This window comes from Hypanus sabinus, chromosome 8, assembly GCF_030144855.1.
Source record: "Hypanus sabinus isolate sHypSab1 chromosome 8, sHypSab1.hap1, whole genome shotgun sequence".
Taxonomy (NCBI): Eukaryota; Metazoa; Chordata; class Chondrichthyes; order Myliobatiformes; family Dasyatidae; genus Hypanus; species Hypanus sabinus.
The window spans coordinates 39415332-39432921 of NC_082713.1; the positions used below are offsets into that span (position 1 = coordinate 39415332).

The window sequence follows — 17590 nt, forward strand, 5'->3', positions numbered from 1 at the left end:
CAGTACTGCCATCTTTGGTGATCAAACACAGCACTGATTGAATGGGGGAAGGCAGGATGGGCTGTCGACACAGGGAAGAGTCGAATGTTGTATATAGTAGCTTGGCATTTCTTTACAGAATCAAGCTACTCAGTCTCCCAGCTTACCTAGGTGCTAAATCAGCATTTGTTTTTAATTGGGAAATTCCACAAAGCTGGGTCAAACTTGTCATTTAGGCCCTGTAAAAGGAGCAGAGATTTCCGCTCATAATTCGGATGGTCCCTTTACAAGCTCCAGTCACAAATGCTGAGTGAAATTTTGCTGCTTCCAAGCTTGGTTTTCAAGCAATACAATAAGCACATTTTGAAAGTGAATCACAAACTGTAGTTAAAGAGAATGCACATTAAATTACCTGATATTTACCTATTTCACTCAGCTATTTTCTCAATAGTGAAGTTTAACCAGCACTGGATTTGTGGCTAAATTCCTCAGCTGGGAGATAAAAACTACACATTAAGTGGCCTTATTGGCAAGCATCTCAACTGCTCTACAGGCTTGCAAGGCAGCTTAGTACTTTCTGACACTTTTGTAGAAACTAATAGAATTTCTCTGTAAAATCTCCCCCCCCCCCCCCCCCGTAAAAGAATGCTAAGGTAAGTTGTGATCTTTTGAGAGGTCAGAACTTAATTTATCTAAAAGGAGAAGCAGATAATTGGCATTAATATTTCCAAGAAAGATGGAGCAAGGTATGTTCTGAAATCCTTATTTTTTAAAAAAAACACAACTCTTGGGAAGTTAAATGAAAGATGGCTCTGAAACCTTGGAAGCATTCTGAGGGAGTGAATTGCTAGACCCATTGTTTTTATTTTCAGAACTCCCATTAGATGTGAGTGTGTGGCTCAGTATTAAAAAATGTAACACTAACAATGAGATGAAAATTAGTGGGTGTAGAGTAGTTATACTAATGTGGATTATCTGCAGAAATGCAAATTAGGGACTAAGTTGTGAATGGCTTTGGCTGCTGCATATTTTAATTTTGGCCAGAAGAGCAACTAAAATAAAGGAACAGAATTTCTTTCAACTGAAGTCGATAAGAAGCTCAACCAGAAGTCTTGATGGTAAAAGAACTAAAGCTACTGACAGTTTTTTTTAAAAAGTAGAACATCAAAACATCTATAACTTCAGTAGAACACAGTTTAATAGACCCAGGAAATGGACTGAAGAAATGCTGTTCCTTTTATGGTGCTGAGAATAGAACTTCTCTATAAAATTTATGAAAATGATAAACAATGGTTGGAAGACAGTTGGGAAAATACTCTCCACTCAACATCAGGAATTGAATAAAGACCTAGAAGAGGTCAGTTAACGATGAGGGCAGAAAGAATCAGAATCTAGTTTATTGTCACTGGCGTAGGGTCTGAAATTTGTTGTTTTGCAGCAGCACTACATTACAAAATATGATTTAAATAAAAACACAAATTACTACAAGTACATGTACAGTATAAAAATAATTAAGTTCTGCTAAACTTGATGGTGTTCATGGTCTCATTATCCATTCAGAAATTTGATGGCAGAAGGGAAGTAGCTATTCTTAAAATGCTTCCGCTTCCTGAAGTCCACAATCGATTACCTGGCCTTGCATTGAGTGAAAGGTTATCACCACTCAACCTGCTGATCTATCCCACTCCTGTTACTACTACTCATCACCATCTGAAATTCTGCCAACAATATTTGTCATCAGTAAATTTATAGATGATATTTGAGCAGTGCCTAGTCGTGCAGTCATGGATCTGGAGAGAGCAGTGGGTTAACCTTGCATCCTTGAGGTGCACCAGTGTTGATTGTTAGCAAGGAGGAGATGTTACTTCTGATCTACACAAACTGGTCACCCAGCTAGGAAGTCAAGGATCCAGTTGCAGAGAGAGGTACAAAGGACCAGGTTTTGGTGCCTTTTGGTTACAATTGAGGGTATGATTGTATTGAATGTTGAACTATAGTCAATAAACAACAGCCTGATATGGGTATTACTATTGTCCAGGTGATCCAAGCCCAAGTGAAGAGCTGGTGAGATTTAATCCATTATAGACCTATTGTGGCAATAGGCAAATTGCAGCAGATCCAGGACCTTGCTTGAGTAGGAGTTGATTCTGGCCATGACCAACATCTGAAAGCACCTCATCACAGTAGATGTGAGTGCCATTGTCTAACCTGTATATGATTTCAAAGTTCAAAGTAAATTTTTATTATCAGAGTGCATATATGTCACCACATACAAACCTGGGAATCTTTTTTAACCCCCCTGTGGACGTACACAGCAAATCTATATAACAGTAACTATAATACAATCAATGAAGATTCAAGTAGAGAATAGAAGTCAACAAACTATGCAAATATAAACAAATAATGAAAGCATGAAATACTAATAATATAGAGACCTTAAATTGAGATCATTGGTTGTGGGAACTTCTCAGTAGATGAGTGCAGTTCAACAGCCTGAGGGTTGAGGAGTAGTAACGGTTCTTGAACCTGGTGGTGCAAGTCCCGAGGCTCTTGTACCTTCTACCTCGTGGTAGCAGTGAGAAAAGAGCATGGCCTAGGTGGTGAGAATCTTTGATAGATGCTGCTTTCCTGTGACAGCGTTTCATGTAGATGCGCTCAATGGTTGGGAGGGCTTTTCCCGTGATGTACTGGGCTGAATCCTCTATTTTTGTAGAATTTTCTGTTCAAAGGCATTGGTGTTTCCATGCCAGGCTGTGATGCAACCAGACAGCACGCTCTCCTCTACACGTCTGTACAAAGTTTTTGATGTCATGTGGAATCTCTGCATAGGTGCGGTCATGCTTTCTTTGCAATTATATTTATATGATACGTCTAACACAGTTCCTCTGAGATAAGAACACCTAAGAATTTAAAGTTACTGACCCTCGCCACCTCTGAGGATTGGCTCATGGACCTCTGGTTTCCCTCCTCATCAAGTCTACAATTGGTTCCTTGCTCTTGCTGACATTGAGTTAGAAGTTGTTATGACACCACTCAGCCAAATTTTGAATCTCCCTCCGGTATGCTGATCCATCACCACCTTTGATTTGGCCCACAACAGTGGGGTCATCAGCAACCTTGAATATGGCTTTGGAGCTGTGCTTAGCCACACAGTCATTGGTGTAAAGTGAGTAGAGCAGGGGCTAAGCGCACAGCCCACCATGGGGTTGATTCTTAATTGCTTCCTCAGTCTGGGGCAAATGGGGATGGATAATAAGAATCCACATCCCAAGAATACTCAAATAAACATCTGGCACGTAGTTGTGCTACATAGCCTGCCTCTTGATGTTTGTGTTGATCCAACTTTTAGCTTCTGTGTACTTGCAGGGAATGATGAACAAAATGATCAGAAATGAATAAAGATGATTTTGAAAAGCAAAGATAGTGCTTATCTCAAATAATATAAAGCTCGTTTATGTAGATAGAAGTGCAGTGGGTTTTGAAATTCATGGAGTTGAATTAAGATGGCAAACTGCATTGAGGAATCGTTGGGAGGTGAAGTATTTTTCAATGCAGTGCTATTGATTATGTTCTTCTTGGGGTTCAGTTTGAGAGCCACACTTAGCAGATACAGCTTTACATGTATTTGTTATATATAGTTCTGAAATTTGCTCATACAAAACAGGTTGCAAACTTGAAGATAAAGCAATATACTAAGGTCTTTTGATAAGGCAAGGAAAGTAAAGTAGAGAGCATTTAGTGTTGGCAAACATGAAAATGTCTTTGGAATAAATTTGCTGATGTTACTTTATCAACATCTAATTCAAAGTACATTTATTATCAAAGTGTGTGTATGTAGTATACAGCCCTGAGATTTGTCTTCCCCACAGACATATTGTACATGAACAAAATCCTACCACATCATCCTTTAACTATTAAGATGATTGAGATTTTGGATTAAGTATCACTAATCAGTCAGTTAGGGCAAACATTTAAAGCTGATTTAATCAATGCGCCAACGTTCTCTGTGGCCATCTTTTATGTCTGAAAATCACAAGCTTTCCTAGTTTTGATCTAATAAGCAAAAATTACTCTGTTTACTATGAAGCAGCGATGGTAATATTTAGGAGGCACCTCAGAACAAATATGCCATCAACGCTGTGTCTCTGCAGGATCCTAACCAGACGTTATGACTGTCAGTAAAGCATTGAATAACTAACTCTATGTGGAATCCAGCCAACAGGGACAACATTTTGCTTTCACTTTGCAGATCTTAAACCCTGCTGGCCATTGTATTGTTTAAAAGAAAAGGCTTGCTGGAATTTTGGTGAACTGGGACCATACTTCTGTAAAAACAAAGTAACAAATTTCAATTGTGTCTTTTTGAAAGAAGATGCCTGGGAACCCTGTTCCCTAAACTTTTAATAGAATAGTGATTACAGATCTGATGCTTATTAAAGCAAGTTAAATACTGAAAGATGGGGCACAGTTGCACAATTAAAATATACAGTATGTATTTGTAAACTATGCTCTGTTAATAATGTACTCTCCTATTTGAGCCTTTAAAGGCTTCAGTACTGATTTAATAATTTGTGTGTTGTTTTACAGAGGAAGATTTTTTCATTGGCATGGTTATCTCAAGCTTGGCAAAGCCAATCATAGAGCAAGAGACTGCCCCACTGACTCTGCTCAATATCTGAGCACTCATTTCACCATCCTATTTTATTTGCCCAGCTTACCATCAGCTCTGCAAAGTTTCATTGCATTTGTACCCAGCGTAGATCGGCTTTGTTTAGCACCACAACAGTATCCGGGGGAAAAAAAAGTGGAATTTCTCAGTGGCCAACCACTTCATTCCCATCCCCACTCCCAGTCTATGGCCTCCTCTTCTACCACCATCAGGCCACCCTTGGGTGGAGGAGCAACACTTCATATTCCGTCCAGGTAGCCTCAACCTGATGGCATGAATGTAGATTTATCCAAAATCTGTTCATTTTTTATTCCCTCCTCCTTCCCTCTTCATCTTCCCCACTCTGGCTTCTTGCCCCCTCCTAACCTGCCTATCATCTCCCTCAGGTTCCCTGGTTCCCCTTCATTTACCACACCCCTCCCCCCAGCCCCCCCCCCCCCCCCAAACCTGGCTTCACCTATCACCTTCTAGCTTGTGCTCCTTGCCCTTCCCCAACCTTATTCTGGCATTTTTCCCCCTCCAGTCCTGGAGGGTCTCAGCCCAGAGGGTCAGCTGTATATCTTTTTATAGATGCTGCCGGACTTGCTGAGTTCCTCCAGTGCTTTGTGTGTTGCTTTGGGTTTCTAACATCTGCACGATCTCTTGTGTTTAGTTTCTGGCACTCACACTTGGGTCACACTGCTGTCCAATCCTTTAAACAGGACATATATACTTTCCTGCAAGCTTCAGTATGTCTAATGGTCAGTATGAAAAGCATTTTGTTTAACCCACTTGCTGGTGCTGCAAGCGCAAATGACTTTCTCATGTTCCATTGATACTAGTGGATCCTGTATACATGGGTGTTTTTTTTTTCATACCTCATTGAGCAGTTACCTGAGATTTCTGGAATTAGTCACTGATAAAAAGGAGCAAAAAAATAAAACACCTGGCACTTTGTTTAGCTGCCAATCCAGCCAACTCTGTTCTCATCTGTAGTTGTTTTATTGAACATGCACAATATTTGCATTTGTATCTAAGGGATGAAATATGGTACTCTATGGTACAAGATCTTCATTATAACTATTCATCATCCAAAAGCTTTTTTTCCACAAGTGCTTCTAATGTCCATTTTTTCCCCCAATGCAGTGAAGATTGTCATTAAATGATCTGTGATGAATGCCACTTTTGGATTAACAGATCAGAGGTTTGTTACTTGCAGCTGTGGCGGCCATGAACTCTACCTCACTTTTCTATCCTTTTCGTTTTTTTACACTTCTTAATTTAACTAATTAAAATACATATACTTTTTTAAAAATATATATTATCATGTTTGGTACTACTGGCACTAAGTTTAAAAAATTTCACAACATACGCCAGTGATATTAAATCTGATTCTTCAGCTCCTACACTGTGTTTTAGCATGAAGGGACAAGGCTGTGAGGCAGAATAGCTCTTAACTAAAATACAGACTTTAAAGAGGTTTATGAAACATTCTGAGTAGTAGTGTGAAATCTGACCTTGTCTATGAGGATGAGCTCTTCATGTGCTAATTTATTTTTGTGGACTATTCTTGTCTTTCTTTAAACTCATTAATATTAACACTTCAGTTACCTTATTCTTGCATGTGAAACTGAGTTGATTTTTAAATTCCTGGACAAAGGGATTTCCAAAATGCTGCCTGGATAAGAGGGTATGAGGATGGTGGATAAGAGGGTATGAGCTGTAAGGAGAAGTTGGGGAAACTGGTTGAGTGGCAGAAGCTTACGGGAGATCGGATAGCAGTTTAAGGATGAGTGCAGCGCACGAGGAATGGCGGAAGCCCCACTTTTATTGTACATGTTGCTCCACATTTTCCAGCATCTGTCCCGTCTTGTATTTTTAAGATTATCAGAGACATGGACAGGATAGACTGTCAAAATATTTTTCCCAGTAATGCAAGGCCTAGAGGACATGCGTATGAGATGAGAGAGGGGATGTTTTGCAAGTTTTTCTTTACACATTGGTTGGTGCTTGGAACAGGCTGCTGGGGTGAGGGTAGCGGTATTGGGCAGGTGGAAGCAGATGTAATGGGTTTGAGAAGCTGTTAGACGCATGAATGTGAGGAATGGAGGGATATGGGACACGTACAGGCAGAAGTGAATAGTTTAATTTGGCACCATGTGGGGGGAAGGGCCTGTTACTGTACTGGATTCTATAGTTGGGTGATGTTATTTTTAATATGTGGCGTTCAGTGGCTTTAAGGTAGAAGTTGGTCATTCTTTGCAGACTATTGCATTGAGTGAAGGTAGTTTGTTCAGTGACTGAAAAATAATACATCAAAAGGCCACTCCTTAATGAAATAAAGTGAAACTGTAATAAATTATGAGAACTTCCCTCGGCATGGCAGGAGAAATGCAAATGAGTTTGGCTGCAGTTCTCTGAAAGCTATTTGAACAATTATTGCAATTAATTTCTGATCTACATTTCACATCAGAATTTTTTTTTCATAGCTCATTAAAACCAAGAAGCTACATTTAGTTTTGTTAGATTATCAGCTAACATTTGATATAGAGGAGTAGTTTTTCACTCCAGAAAGATTTGACTTTTGGATTGAGGAAAGTGTGATTGGTGAAAAGTAGGTTTGCTTTTTCCTCTCTTGCTTACATTGACACAGATGGCCTTCATCAGTAACTTGTCCTAGGCCAGGGGTCGGCAACCCGCGGCTCCGGAGCCGCATGCGACTCTTTCATCTCTGTGCTGCGGCTCCCCGAGGTTTGTTAGTTTTTGAAATGTAATTTGATATTTGAAGATTATGGTGATCTTGTACAATCTAAAAACGTTGTGGAGACCCCATTTCCTGGCACATCAGAACCGGCTCACAATTAGCCACCGTTCCGGCTAAGGGAGATAGCCTACGGGGGTTTGTGAGTACGTGTCTTTTGGAGCATACGCGCCCATGGGGATGGGTTGAGGGAGGCTTTAAATCAAGACTGTTTAGTTCGAATAAAGTTACCTTTGACTGCAGAGTCTTTATTTTAGCGCTGCGTGTAGCGCTACACCACTACAACGTGTTTTTTATCGCTATTAATATACATCACCACTGCCAATGCCTGACACCCGCCAGTGCGTGCTTTCTTTTAATTCTTCGATCCAAGGTAGGCTAACTATGGAGTAACCTTCAACCCAACGTCTTTTTTTCGGAGTTCAAAATGTTTTTGTTGCATGCAGAAATGTAATTTCGTTTTCTCTGCAGGAGTTCATCAATTTCATAAATGCAACACATTATAGTTTGTTTATACATAGCATAAAGGCAAAAAAAAAACGTTGTATGCAGTGTTATTTCATTTTAAATGTCAAACGGGTTTTGTGGCTCCCAGTGTTTTCTTTTCTGTGGGAAATGGGTCCATATTGGCTCTTTCAGTGGTAAACGGTGCCGACCCCTGTCCTAGGCCAATGAAGTACTTTACCACAGAGCACTTTATAATTGTAATGTATGGATCTATTTTTTAGAACAAAGAACCCCTCCCCCCTTAGCACTTGCGTATTAATCTGTTGTCTATGCATGTGCGTTGTTGTCACAGTTAAAGCCATTTTGTGTGTGAGCTTATATTTTAATATACATGTAGTTCTGCACAGACACAACAACAAACCTGAATATCAGAAAGTATCTCAAACTGCACTAACAGTTACAAGATGAAACAGAGAGTTAAATAGTATGAGAAAGCATCACAGACGCTAACATGCAGGAGTAACAGTGAAAGGCATGCTGAATTTAAAGTGAAAGTAATGTGGCGATGGCTTCAGTCGGAAAGGTTGATGAATTTGATAGCGCTAGTGAAGGCTGGGAGTTGTATATCGTGAGGGATGAACTGTATTGTAATGTGAAGGAGCAAAAGAAAGCCCCTACACTTCATAGCTTAATGGGCCCCAAGAACATACTGTCTCCTGCACAACCTAATAACTCCTACAAAGCCAGCAAGCAAAACATTTGACGAAGTTGTTACAATCTTACAAAGTCACATGAGGCCTAAACCGCTGGCAGTAGCTTAGATTTGATAAAGGGAATCTGTCAAAAGATGAAAGCCTTCCTGAATGCATTGCAGAACTGCACAAACACTCTTAGTACTGTGACTTTAGAGAAGGTCTTTCTGATGCTTTAGGTACTGGTTTCTATGTGGTACACCCTATCCTCGTTATATGCGCCTTCAGACAATGTGGATTAACAGTTATGCATCGAACCTATTTCTACCAATTTCTTCTTGTATGCGTCCAAAACTCAGTTATGCGATGCTGTTGGGATGAGAAGCACCGCTTTCCCGCCAGTACAAGTCACGTGCGCATGCCTCACAGTCTTAGTCCCGCCAGTCTTGCATTGGTTTTGGCAGCGTGTGGATGTGCAATCTTGCACTCTTAAACTTTTGTTGTTATTACCTACGGTGCACTGATTTTGTGCTTGAAATATTTAACTATGCCTCCTAAGCATCCTATGTCAAGTCCTGGGCCATCAGCCAAGCGGCAGAGAACCGCTTTAACACTTGGGGGGGGGGGGGGGGAGTTGGAAATTATAAACAGGACGGTGTCAGGTGAAGGTAACACAACTCTGGGACGCTACTTTGGCCTGAGGGAGTCCACAATCAGAAACATAATGAAAAATGCTGAGAAAATAGAAAGTGCAGTGATTCATTCATCACAGGTGTCTTCAAAGATTGTTACCAAAGTGCGCAACCCGATTATGACAAAAATGGAGAAAATGTTGAGTTTGTACATTGAGCGTGAAACAAAGAAAAAAACAACAATTAGTTCCGATCATCTTTGTGTGAAAGCTTTGGAAATTTATGGCAGCCTTTGTTCAGAGGCTAGTGAGGAAGTGTCAAGTGATATTGTTAGCTTTAATACAAGTAAGGGATGGTTTTCTAAGTTTGTTAATCGTCACAGGCTTCGCAACTTAGCTGTGCACAGTGAGCAAGTTAGTGCTGACCACGAAGCTGCTGAACGCTACCCTTTGCAGTAGTGGGCTATGATAGCTGAGTTAGGCATCAACCCAATGCAGACGAGGCCAGGCTTTTTTGGAAGTATATGCCAAAACACACTTACATAAGTAAGGATGAAAAGATTGTATCATGTTTCCAGGCAAACTTTCTATGATTTATTACTTTGAATATTACCTTAAATTGATGAAATATAATACGAATGTTGCCTTGTGGTACTGCTTTTGTGTTGTATTGGTATGAAAATGTGAATAAATTACAGATAAAATACATTTAGGAAGCCCTCCAGAATGCATCCCTATTTTTCTATTTAAATAATTATTCACATTAAGTGTTTTTCATACTGTGCGTCAACTGCGAGGAACATATCCCCCACATATGACAAGGATAGGGTTATGCATAGTCAAAGCACTCAAATGAGGCTACTGGCAGAAAGAGACCTAACCATAGAATGGGCATTGCAGTATCATTAGAGACCACAGCAAAGGATGCAACAGAACTACAGAAACGGATGTTGGAAATGCACAGGAAGTCCCTGAATGGTGCAAAAAGCCGAAGATCTTATTGATTGGCAAATCCTCCCATGATGCAAATGACTGTTGGTTCAAAGAGGAAGTCTGTAGATAGTGTCACAGACAAGGTCACAAAGAGTGTGCAAGGCAGACAAAAAATACAACCAGGAGAAAAGTCTCAAACTCAAAACTAAGCAAATGCATAAAGTTACCGAATGTAAAACAGAATCAGACAACAGAGTCTAACAAGCGTGAACTGTCATTCCTAGAACTGTGGAGTATTACTGAAGCAGATCGCAATATAATATGGATCACCATAGACATGTCTTGTGTAAAACTGAAAATGGAGCTGGATACAGGGTCAGCTTTGCCCATAGGCTGACTGTAGCAGACTGCTTTCTGAGATACCATTAGAGAAGACTAGAGTGATGTTAAAGACTTACACAGGTGAAAAAGTGTGCAATGCAAACTGAAAGTAAATGTGATGTATGGAAGCTAAACACAAAGGTTAAAGTTTTATGTATTGAAAAGTGGAGGGTCAGCACTTTTCAGACATGAATGTTTGAAAAAATCCAACTAGACTGGCACTCAAAGCTCTCAGTGTGGCATCAACAGGCAACTGCACCCCAGAAGTTAGCACTAATCAGAGGCTGTCACAGCTGTTTAATGCTAATGGGAAGGTATTTGATAAAGGAATAGATAAACAGATCGAAGACTTGACCAAAAGCTGTTCGGGATGCCAAAAAGTTCAAAATGCACCAGCTGTGGGGGTGGCCGTCATCATCGTGGCGAAGAGTACATATTGATTTTGCCAGGCCATTCATGGTCTCACATTTCTGATTGCTGTGGATGCTCATTTGAAGTGGCCAGAGGTTATGCCAATGAAGTCAACCATCTCAGCAAAGACTGTCTCCGCTCTGAGGACTAGCTTCACCAGAAACTGCTTACTGAAACAAATTGTGAGTGGCAACAGACTACAGAACACATCAGAAGAATTTAGACTGGTCATGAAAAAAAAATGGCATCAGACATTTCAAGTCAATTCCTCACCACCCAGCAATGAATGGGTTAGCTGAGTTCATCCAGATCTTCAAGAAGTCCATTAAGTGATGGACCAGGAGGATATTTCTCTACAGCACAAGGTGGACAACTTCCTTTTTGTGTATCGGAGCTCAAATCAAACATCTGCAATGCTGTCCTCTCCCCCTCCCTCTCCCTCTCCCTCTCCCTCTCCCCCTCCCTCTCCCCCTCCCCCTCCCCCTCCCCCTCCCCCTCCCCCTCCCCCTCCCCCTCCCCCCTCCCCCCTCCCCCCTCCCCCCCTCCCCCCCTCCCCCCTCCAAATGCCAGGTACTGCCATCTCCTGCATTTGTGGTTTTATTTAATATATATGTAGTTGTGCACAGACACACTGATAATCATCTTGGATATTTGCCCATCAGAAGAGTGTGGGAGGGTTTAAAAAATTGCTTCACTAATTAACATTAAATGTAAGAAATATGTTTTATAATTCCAGTGTATAAATTAATCATCATATTTCCACTGTAGATAGATGCAGCTGTTTTGTTCCACTGTTGGTGTTACTTTAAAAAATACACATTGTGTTTCGAGGAGGCCTGCACTGGAAGGTTTTTTGTCAGTTCTCTGCCGTTTGATGACTAGCAGCAAAAAAAAGCTCCTGGCTGTTTTTACTTCCTGTTTGAATATGATGGCTACAAATGATTTCCTCAGCCTGCTAATCTTGAAAACAGAAAGGAAGTTGACAAGCTGAGAATGTGAAAAGAAATGGCAGCTTTTGGGGGGGAGGGGTGGAGGCAAAGTCCCTCTGCAGACACCTGCTAGGTCACGATGTGAAATTTGGTAGTCTCAGTTATCCCTTGTATTCTCCTTTTCTACATATTCTTATTACAACTTCAGAGACCAATTATCTGTGAACTATATGGCTATTGGTTTTTTTTTTCAAATTGAATTCACTTTTCTATCTGATTTGAAAGTGCTTCTTATTTGGTGTGTGATGAAATTTGTTCTTGCCAATCAGGTTTTTTTAAAAACTCTTATTGGAGTTTCGCTAATCAATACTCCATTGATGTTGCTACTTGAAGTTCCACTGTAATTTATGCACACCAGCCTGTAATTCAGTATGGCTTGTAGGAACTGTTGCTTTAAACCCATAAGATAATTGAGGAGAAAAATGCTTCAAAATAAGTTAAGTTTGGACCAATTATAATCAAACTGGGAATGGGGCATCGTTGAGAGCATTCCAATGACCAAAAATGCTTGGGTATTTTGTAGTTCTGGAATGTATTAGGTAATTTTAATTTTAAAATTGGGTCTGTTATCTGTTAAAAGGTATGATTAACATGAAGGCAGTTTTAATGCATTAATCACATCATTTGATTTTTTTTTAAGGTTTTTAGGTGGCCAAGTATTACATCGCTTCACTAAGTTGTGAATGTTTTTGCTTAATTTGAAGACACTGTGTTACCTAATGTCCTAGCTAACAACTGTTTCAAACTGACCATTCATAACCTGTAAATGTTTGTGAGCTGTTTAATTGCTAAAGTTGTCATTCAAAAATTTACATAAGCTCTTCAAAGCATGATTGAATGTAAATATAGTTTTCCCCAAGATAACTTTTGTGCATTGCTTCTAATAGACAATCGTCTGGGTACCAACAACTTGTAAGATAGCTTTGTAGTACTGAATCATGAAAATGTGTAGAGGCTTCACTTGTACTTCAACATAGTTCACCCACTGCTTTAGAGCAGAGCTGCTCTAATATTTGGGACTTGGCAGGAGGTTATTACAAGGGGGTGGGAAACTAGTTACATGTTGGAACAGAAAACTTGGCTAATGTTGATGGCACTTCTCTGTGCACGGTAACGTAGAGGTCACTGGACATGTGCAGTGGCTTTAAATAGTGCACATCTGTTTGATACCTTCACTCATTAGGTCAGGTAGAGTGTGAAGCCTGCTAAGTGGCTTTGTTTTTCTTTAAAAAGTTTTCCGTTGTGATTAATCTCTACCACTGCGTCACATCCTGAATGATGGCAGATGATGTATCTTTGCTCTCCCTCTTTATTCACTCAGATGTCCAGTGTTCTGTTTTGGGCCTCTGCATGTTCTCTCTTATCCCACCCCGACCTGCTGCACACCTCAATCCTGTGGTGGTGGGAGAGCACGGGGAACATTGGCATTGATTCTGTGTGTACAACTGAATGCTAACCTTTTAGTGTGCCAGTCCAACAGTTTTGAACAATCACTATGTAACAAAGAACAAAGGTGTTTACTCTGTTTTTGCCTCTGATTTCTTTAGTAACTATGGCAGTGTTAACCAGTGCATTGGATTTTCCTACATTTTATTTTGTCTTTGAACAAACTCCTAGGAAGCTGAAATTCCAAATTAATTGAAGTGAACAGATTTCACATTCTTGTGGAGATTTGTACAAAGCATAAGCTCTTAACTTTGCACATTAGCACAGAAAATTGCTGAAGGCCTACTAAAGATTTTGCCTTGAGCGCTTTCATTGGATCTTAATAGCAAATCATTTACAAAACATTGAGGGCAAGATGCAATTTACATGATAGTTCAGTAATATCACATGTAAATTATATCACGTATGACAGTAATGGAAAACCAAATCTGCTATAAAGAAGAATGGCGTCAATTTGGTCAAGATGCAGTCTCAGTCAGGATCATGGCTCACACTTAGTTATTTTTTCAAGTTTGTAAGGATGATTAGTGGGCCAGAAGAGAGTTGGTGATCAGATTAGGGTTTAGGGATAGATGTAGAGGTTTTAGAGGTGATCAGAGTTTAAGCCTCTGCTCTGCATTTAAAGGCCAGCAATGTGGACATGGAGATGGACATGTATATGAAGGGCTTTCCCAGGTTAGTGAATCCCAGGGCATGATGTCCATGTGAGCAGGAGGCACAAGGAGTGGCAAGCCTGGAGCTCAAGAGTCCCATCGTCAGCTTGTCCAGTGGTTGTTACCGAAGGTCAGTTAGAATTCAGAACCCAGTAGACGAGGGCTGGTCCGGGTTGGAGGACTGTCCATGTGGGAGGGAGGAAAGGGGCTCATTTTGCTGTGGTTGTTTAGTTGCATGTGGTGTTCTGTGGGCATGCTAAGTTGGTACTTGAATGTGTGGCGGCAAGTGCCCCAGCCCATCACTGGGTTGTGTTGGTTGTTGGAAATGACCCATTTCACTTTGTTTCAGTGTATTGTGACAAATAAATGAACCTGATTGACTTCAGCGCGATGGAACAGTTGTACACCTGGGGAAAGAGTAGCTGATTGTGGACGCCTACTAGGGACCTATAGTGGTGCTAGAAATACTGTGAACTATGTAGAATTTTTCTTATTTCTGCATAAATATGACCTAAAATGTGATAAGATCTATGTAAGTCCTAAAACTAGATAAAGGAAAACCGAATTAAATAAATAACCCAAAATATTATACTTTATTTATTGAGAAAATTATCCAATATTACATGTATTTGTTGGGAAAGGTATGTGAACCTTTGCTTTCACTAACTGGTGTGACCCCCCCCCCCCCCCCCCAGTACAGCAAGTACTTCAACTAAATGTTTCTGGTAACTGTTGATCAGTTCTGCACATCAGTTTGGAGGAATCTTAAGCTATTCTTCCTTATAAACTGCCTCAACTCTGGGAGGTTGGTGGGCTTCCTTGCATGAGCTGCTTGCTTCAGGTCCTTCCACATCATTTCTGTAGGATTAAGGTTAGGTCTTGGACTCGGCCATTCTAAAACATGAATTTTCTTTTTTTTAAACCATTCTGTTTTTGATTTACTACTCCTATCTTTTGGATCATTGTCTTCTTGCATTATCCAACTTCTCTTAAGCTGCAGGTATCAGACTGCTACCCTGACACTACTGTAAAATGTCTTGATGATTGCAAGCGGTCCAGGCTCTGACGTAGCAAGGCTGCCCCAAACCGTGCTTCCACCGTGCTTCATAGTTGGCGTGAGGTTTGTTCCAGAAGTGTTGTGGAACATCCTGGTGTTCTTTTGCAAACTTGAGATGTGCAGCAATGTTTTTTTTGATTCGAGCAGTGGTTTTCTCCATCGTGTCCTTCCATGAACACCATTCTTGTTCAGGGTTTTTTTTGTAGTAGACAGATTTACAGAGACATAAGCAAGTTCTAGAGATTTCTGTAGGCTTTTTGCTGTTGCCCTTGGGCTGTTTTTCACCTCCTTCAGCATTGCACATTGTGCACTTGGTGTGATCTTTACACAATATCCATTCCTTGGGAGAGTAGCAACAGTGAGTTTCCACCATTTGTAGACAATTTCTCTTGCTGTGGACTGATGAATACTTGGGTCTTTAGAAAAGCATTTGTAGCCTTTTCCAGCTTCATGCATCTCTGCAATTCTTCTAAGGTCCTATGAAACTTGTTTATGGGGCATGGTGCACATAAACAAATCTTTCTCAAGAATAGGCTCTGTCAGTAACCTGACTTTGCATCTTTTTTATAGGACGGGCATCTCCAATCACTTCCCGTAGATTGGAACACCTGAATCCAAATAGCTTTACCCCAGAGGTTCACATAATTTTTTCCAACAAATCCATGTAATATTGCATCATCTTTCTTAATAAATAAATGAACAAGTATAATGTTTTTGTGTTATTTGTTTAATTGGGTCCACTATCTAATTTTTGGACTTGTGTGAAGATTTATCACATTTTGGATTATGTTTATGCAGAAAAAATATTCTATGGGATTCACAAACTTTATAGCACTGATTTATGACTATACTCTCTTGCTAATGGGCAATGATTTTAGTTTGAAATTGGCATTCACTGGATAAAGAAGAGGAAATTTTATTAAGAATATTTTTAAAATGTAAACAGCACTACTTTACTGCAAGTTGCAAACACCATTTTTAAGCATTTTTAAAATGCACTCAAGTTATAAAGTCATAGTTAGACAGCACAGAAATAAGTCCCTTAACCTCTGCCATCAAAATTACCAATCTGAGCTAGTTCCATTTGCATACATGTGGTTCATGTCCAATCTTCCTTGTTCACGTAACTATCCAAATCCCTTTTTAAACATCATGATTGTACCTGCTTCTTCTACTACTCTGGCCTATTCAACTCATTTACATTCTGCAGGTTAAATAGTTACATCTGGCTTATCCCTATACTCCACAGGATAGATATTTCTACTGATTTCCTATTGGCACTGTTGTTTAGACGGTTAATATATTACTCTCCCTAGGTTTTAAATCTTGAACCCATGTGAAGGATCTCACTTTCTAAAGACTGTTGTTTAGAAAGCTGACTGATAAAATGCAGAAGTATAGCAAGCATGCTGTCATCTGATGTGCAATGTTTGAAAAATTATCTTGGCATTGCTGAAGTAACTATTTTTCATGTACCAAGAACGGTACCTCTGGCATTTGAGTCTACAAAAGCCAAGTGAAGTATTTCCAGCAATTTTCCACTGGTTTGCAGCATGAGCAATTTCCTGATTTCTGTAACTGGACACATCCGCTAGAAAGATGGCTTTTGCTTGGGTCCTTGGTGATTTCCCCAATTGAATCTGTTCCATTTCTGGAATTTAGACATAAATTAATTAGTTGGGTCTGTTAATATGAAATTGATTTTGCTTTGTTTTTATGGGGCTCATGCAAATTTCTATCATTTCCACAGATCAATGTTCGGGTTACCACTATGGATGCAGAGCTGGAGTTTGCTATTCAGCCCAACACCACTGGCAAGCAGCTATTTGATCAGGTATGTTGAACTTTGCATCTTGTTCTGCTTAAAACATGGTTAACTTTTATCCTAGAACATTGTTAGGATGATGGATTTCAGTGTTTGCATTCATGATATAATGAATAAACTATAACGAAATAAACTTTTATCATTCCAAATTCATCTGAATTCAAATCACCCTTGATGTTCCACCTCGGATTCAGCAAACCCCTGAGCATGCAATGCTTGATGTATTCAATAGCTAGAAGTGGCTGGGTTATGTTGAATTGATTTGGTTTTCCAAACTTTGACTGTTATTAGTTTTTTTTTGGTGCTACTTTCTACTGTTTTGTGGCAGAAAAGCTATTTTCCTTTTCAAATCAGTATGCTTGGTAAACAAGTATTGCCTTGTTGCAAAATCATACCTGAACATTCTTGCCAGCAAAATTACTTCTGCATAATTAATTTTTTTTTACTTTTGGGAGAGAATGTAAAGTAATTTTATGTATTCAGCCAGGATTCCAAAGTGAGGCAATCCTGCCTCTTTGTCCTCCAGTCTTAAGATTTTGTCAATTCTTAGTTGTCATGTTTAAGAGATGGGGAGTTTTAAAGTGGTGAATAATGCATTTAATTTTTTTTAATCTTAATTTCCAATGTTACTAATGGCCAAGTATGTAATTTTGTCCATGAACAATTTTGTGATTTATGGATAAAGTTAATTTATTGGTTATATAACCTATTGGAACTTTCCTTCTGGACTGCTATTC

General features: G+C 39.8%; 1 protein-coding gene across 1 annotated transcript in view; it reads left to right on the forward strand.

Moving 5' to 3' along the window:
• The window catches only part of msna (moesin a), an 87058-nt gene that overhangs the window by 20202 nt on the left and 49266 nt on the right, over positions 1–17590 (forward strand). Inside the window, exon 2 of the mRNA XM_059976987.1 lies at positions 16779–16862. Within this exon, the coding sequence (XP_059832970.1) occupies positions 16779–16862 (84 nt within the window). The remainder of the gene's footprint in view (positions 1–16778; positions 16863–17590) is intronic.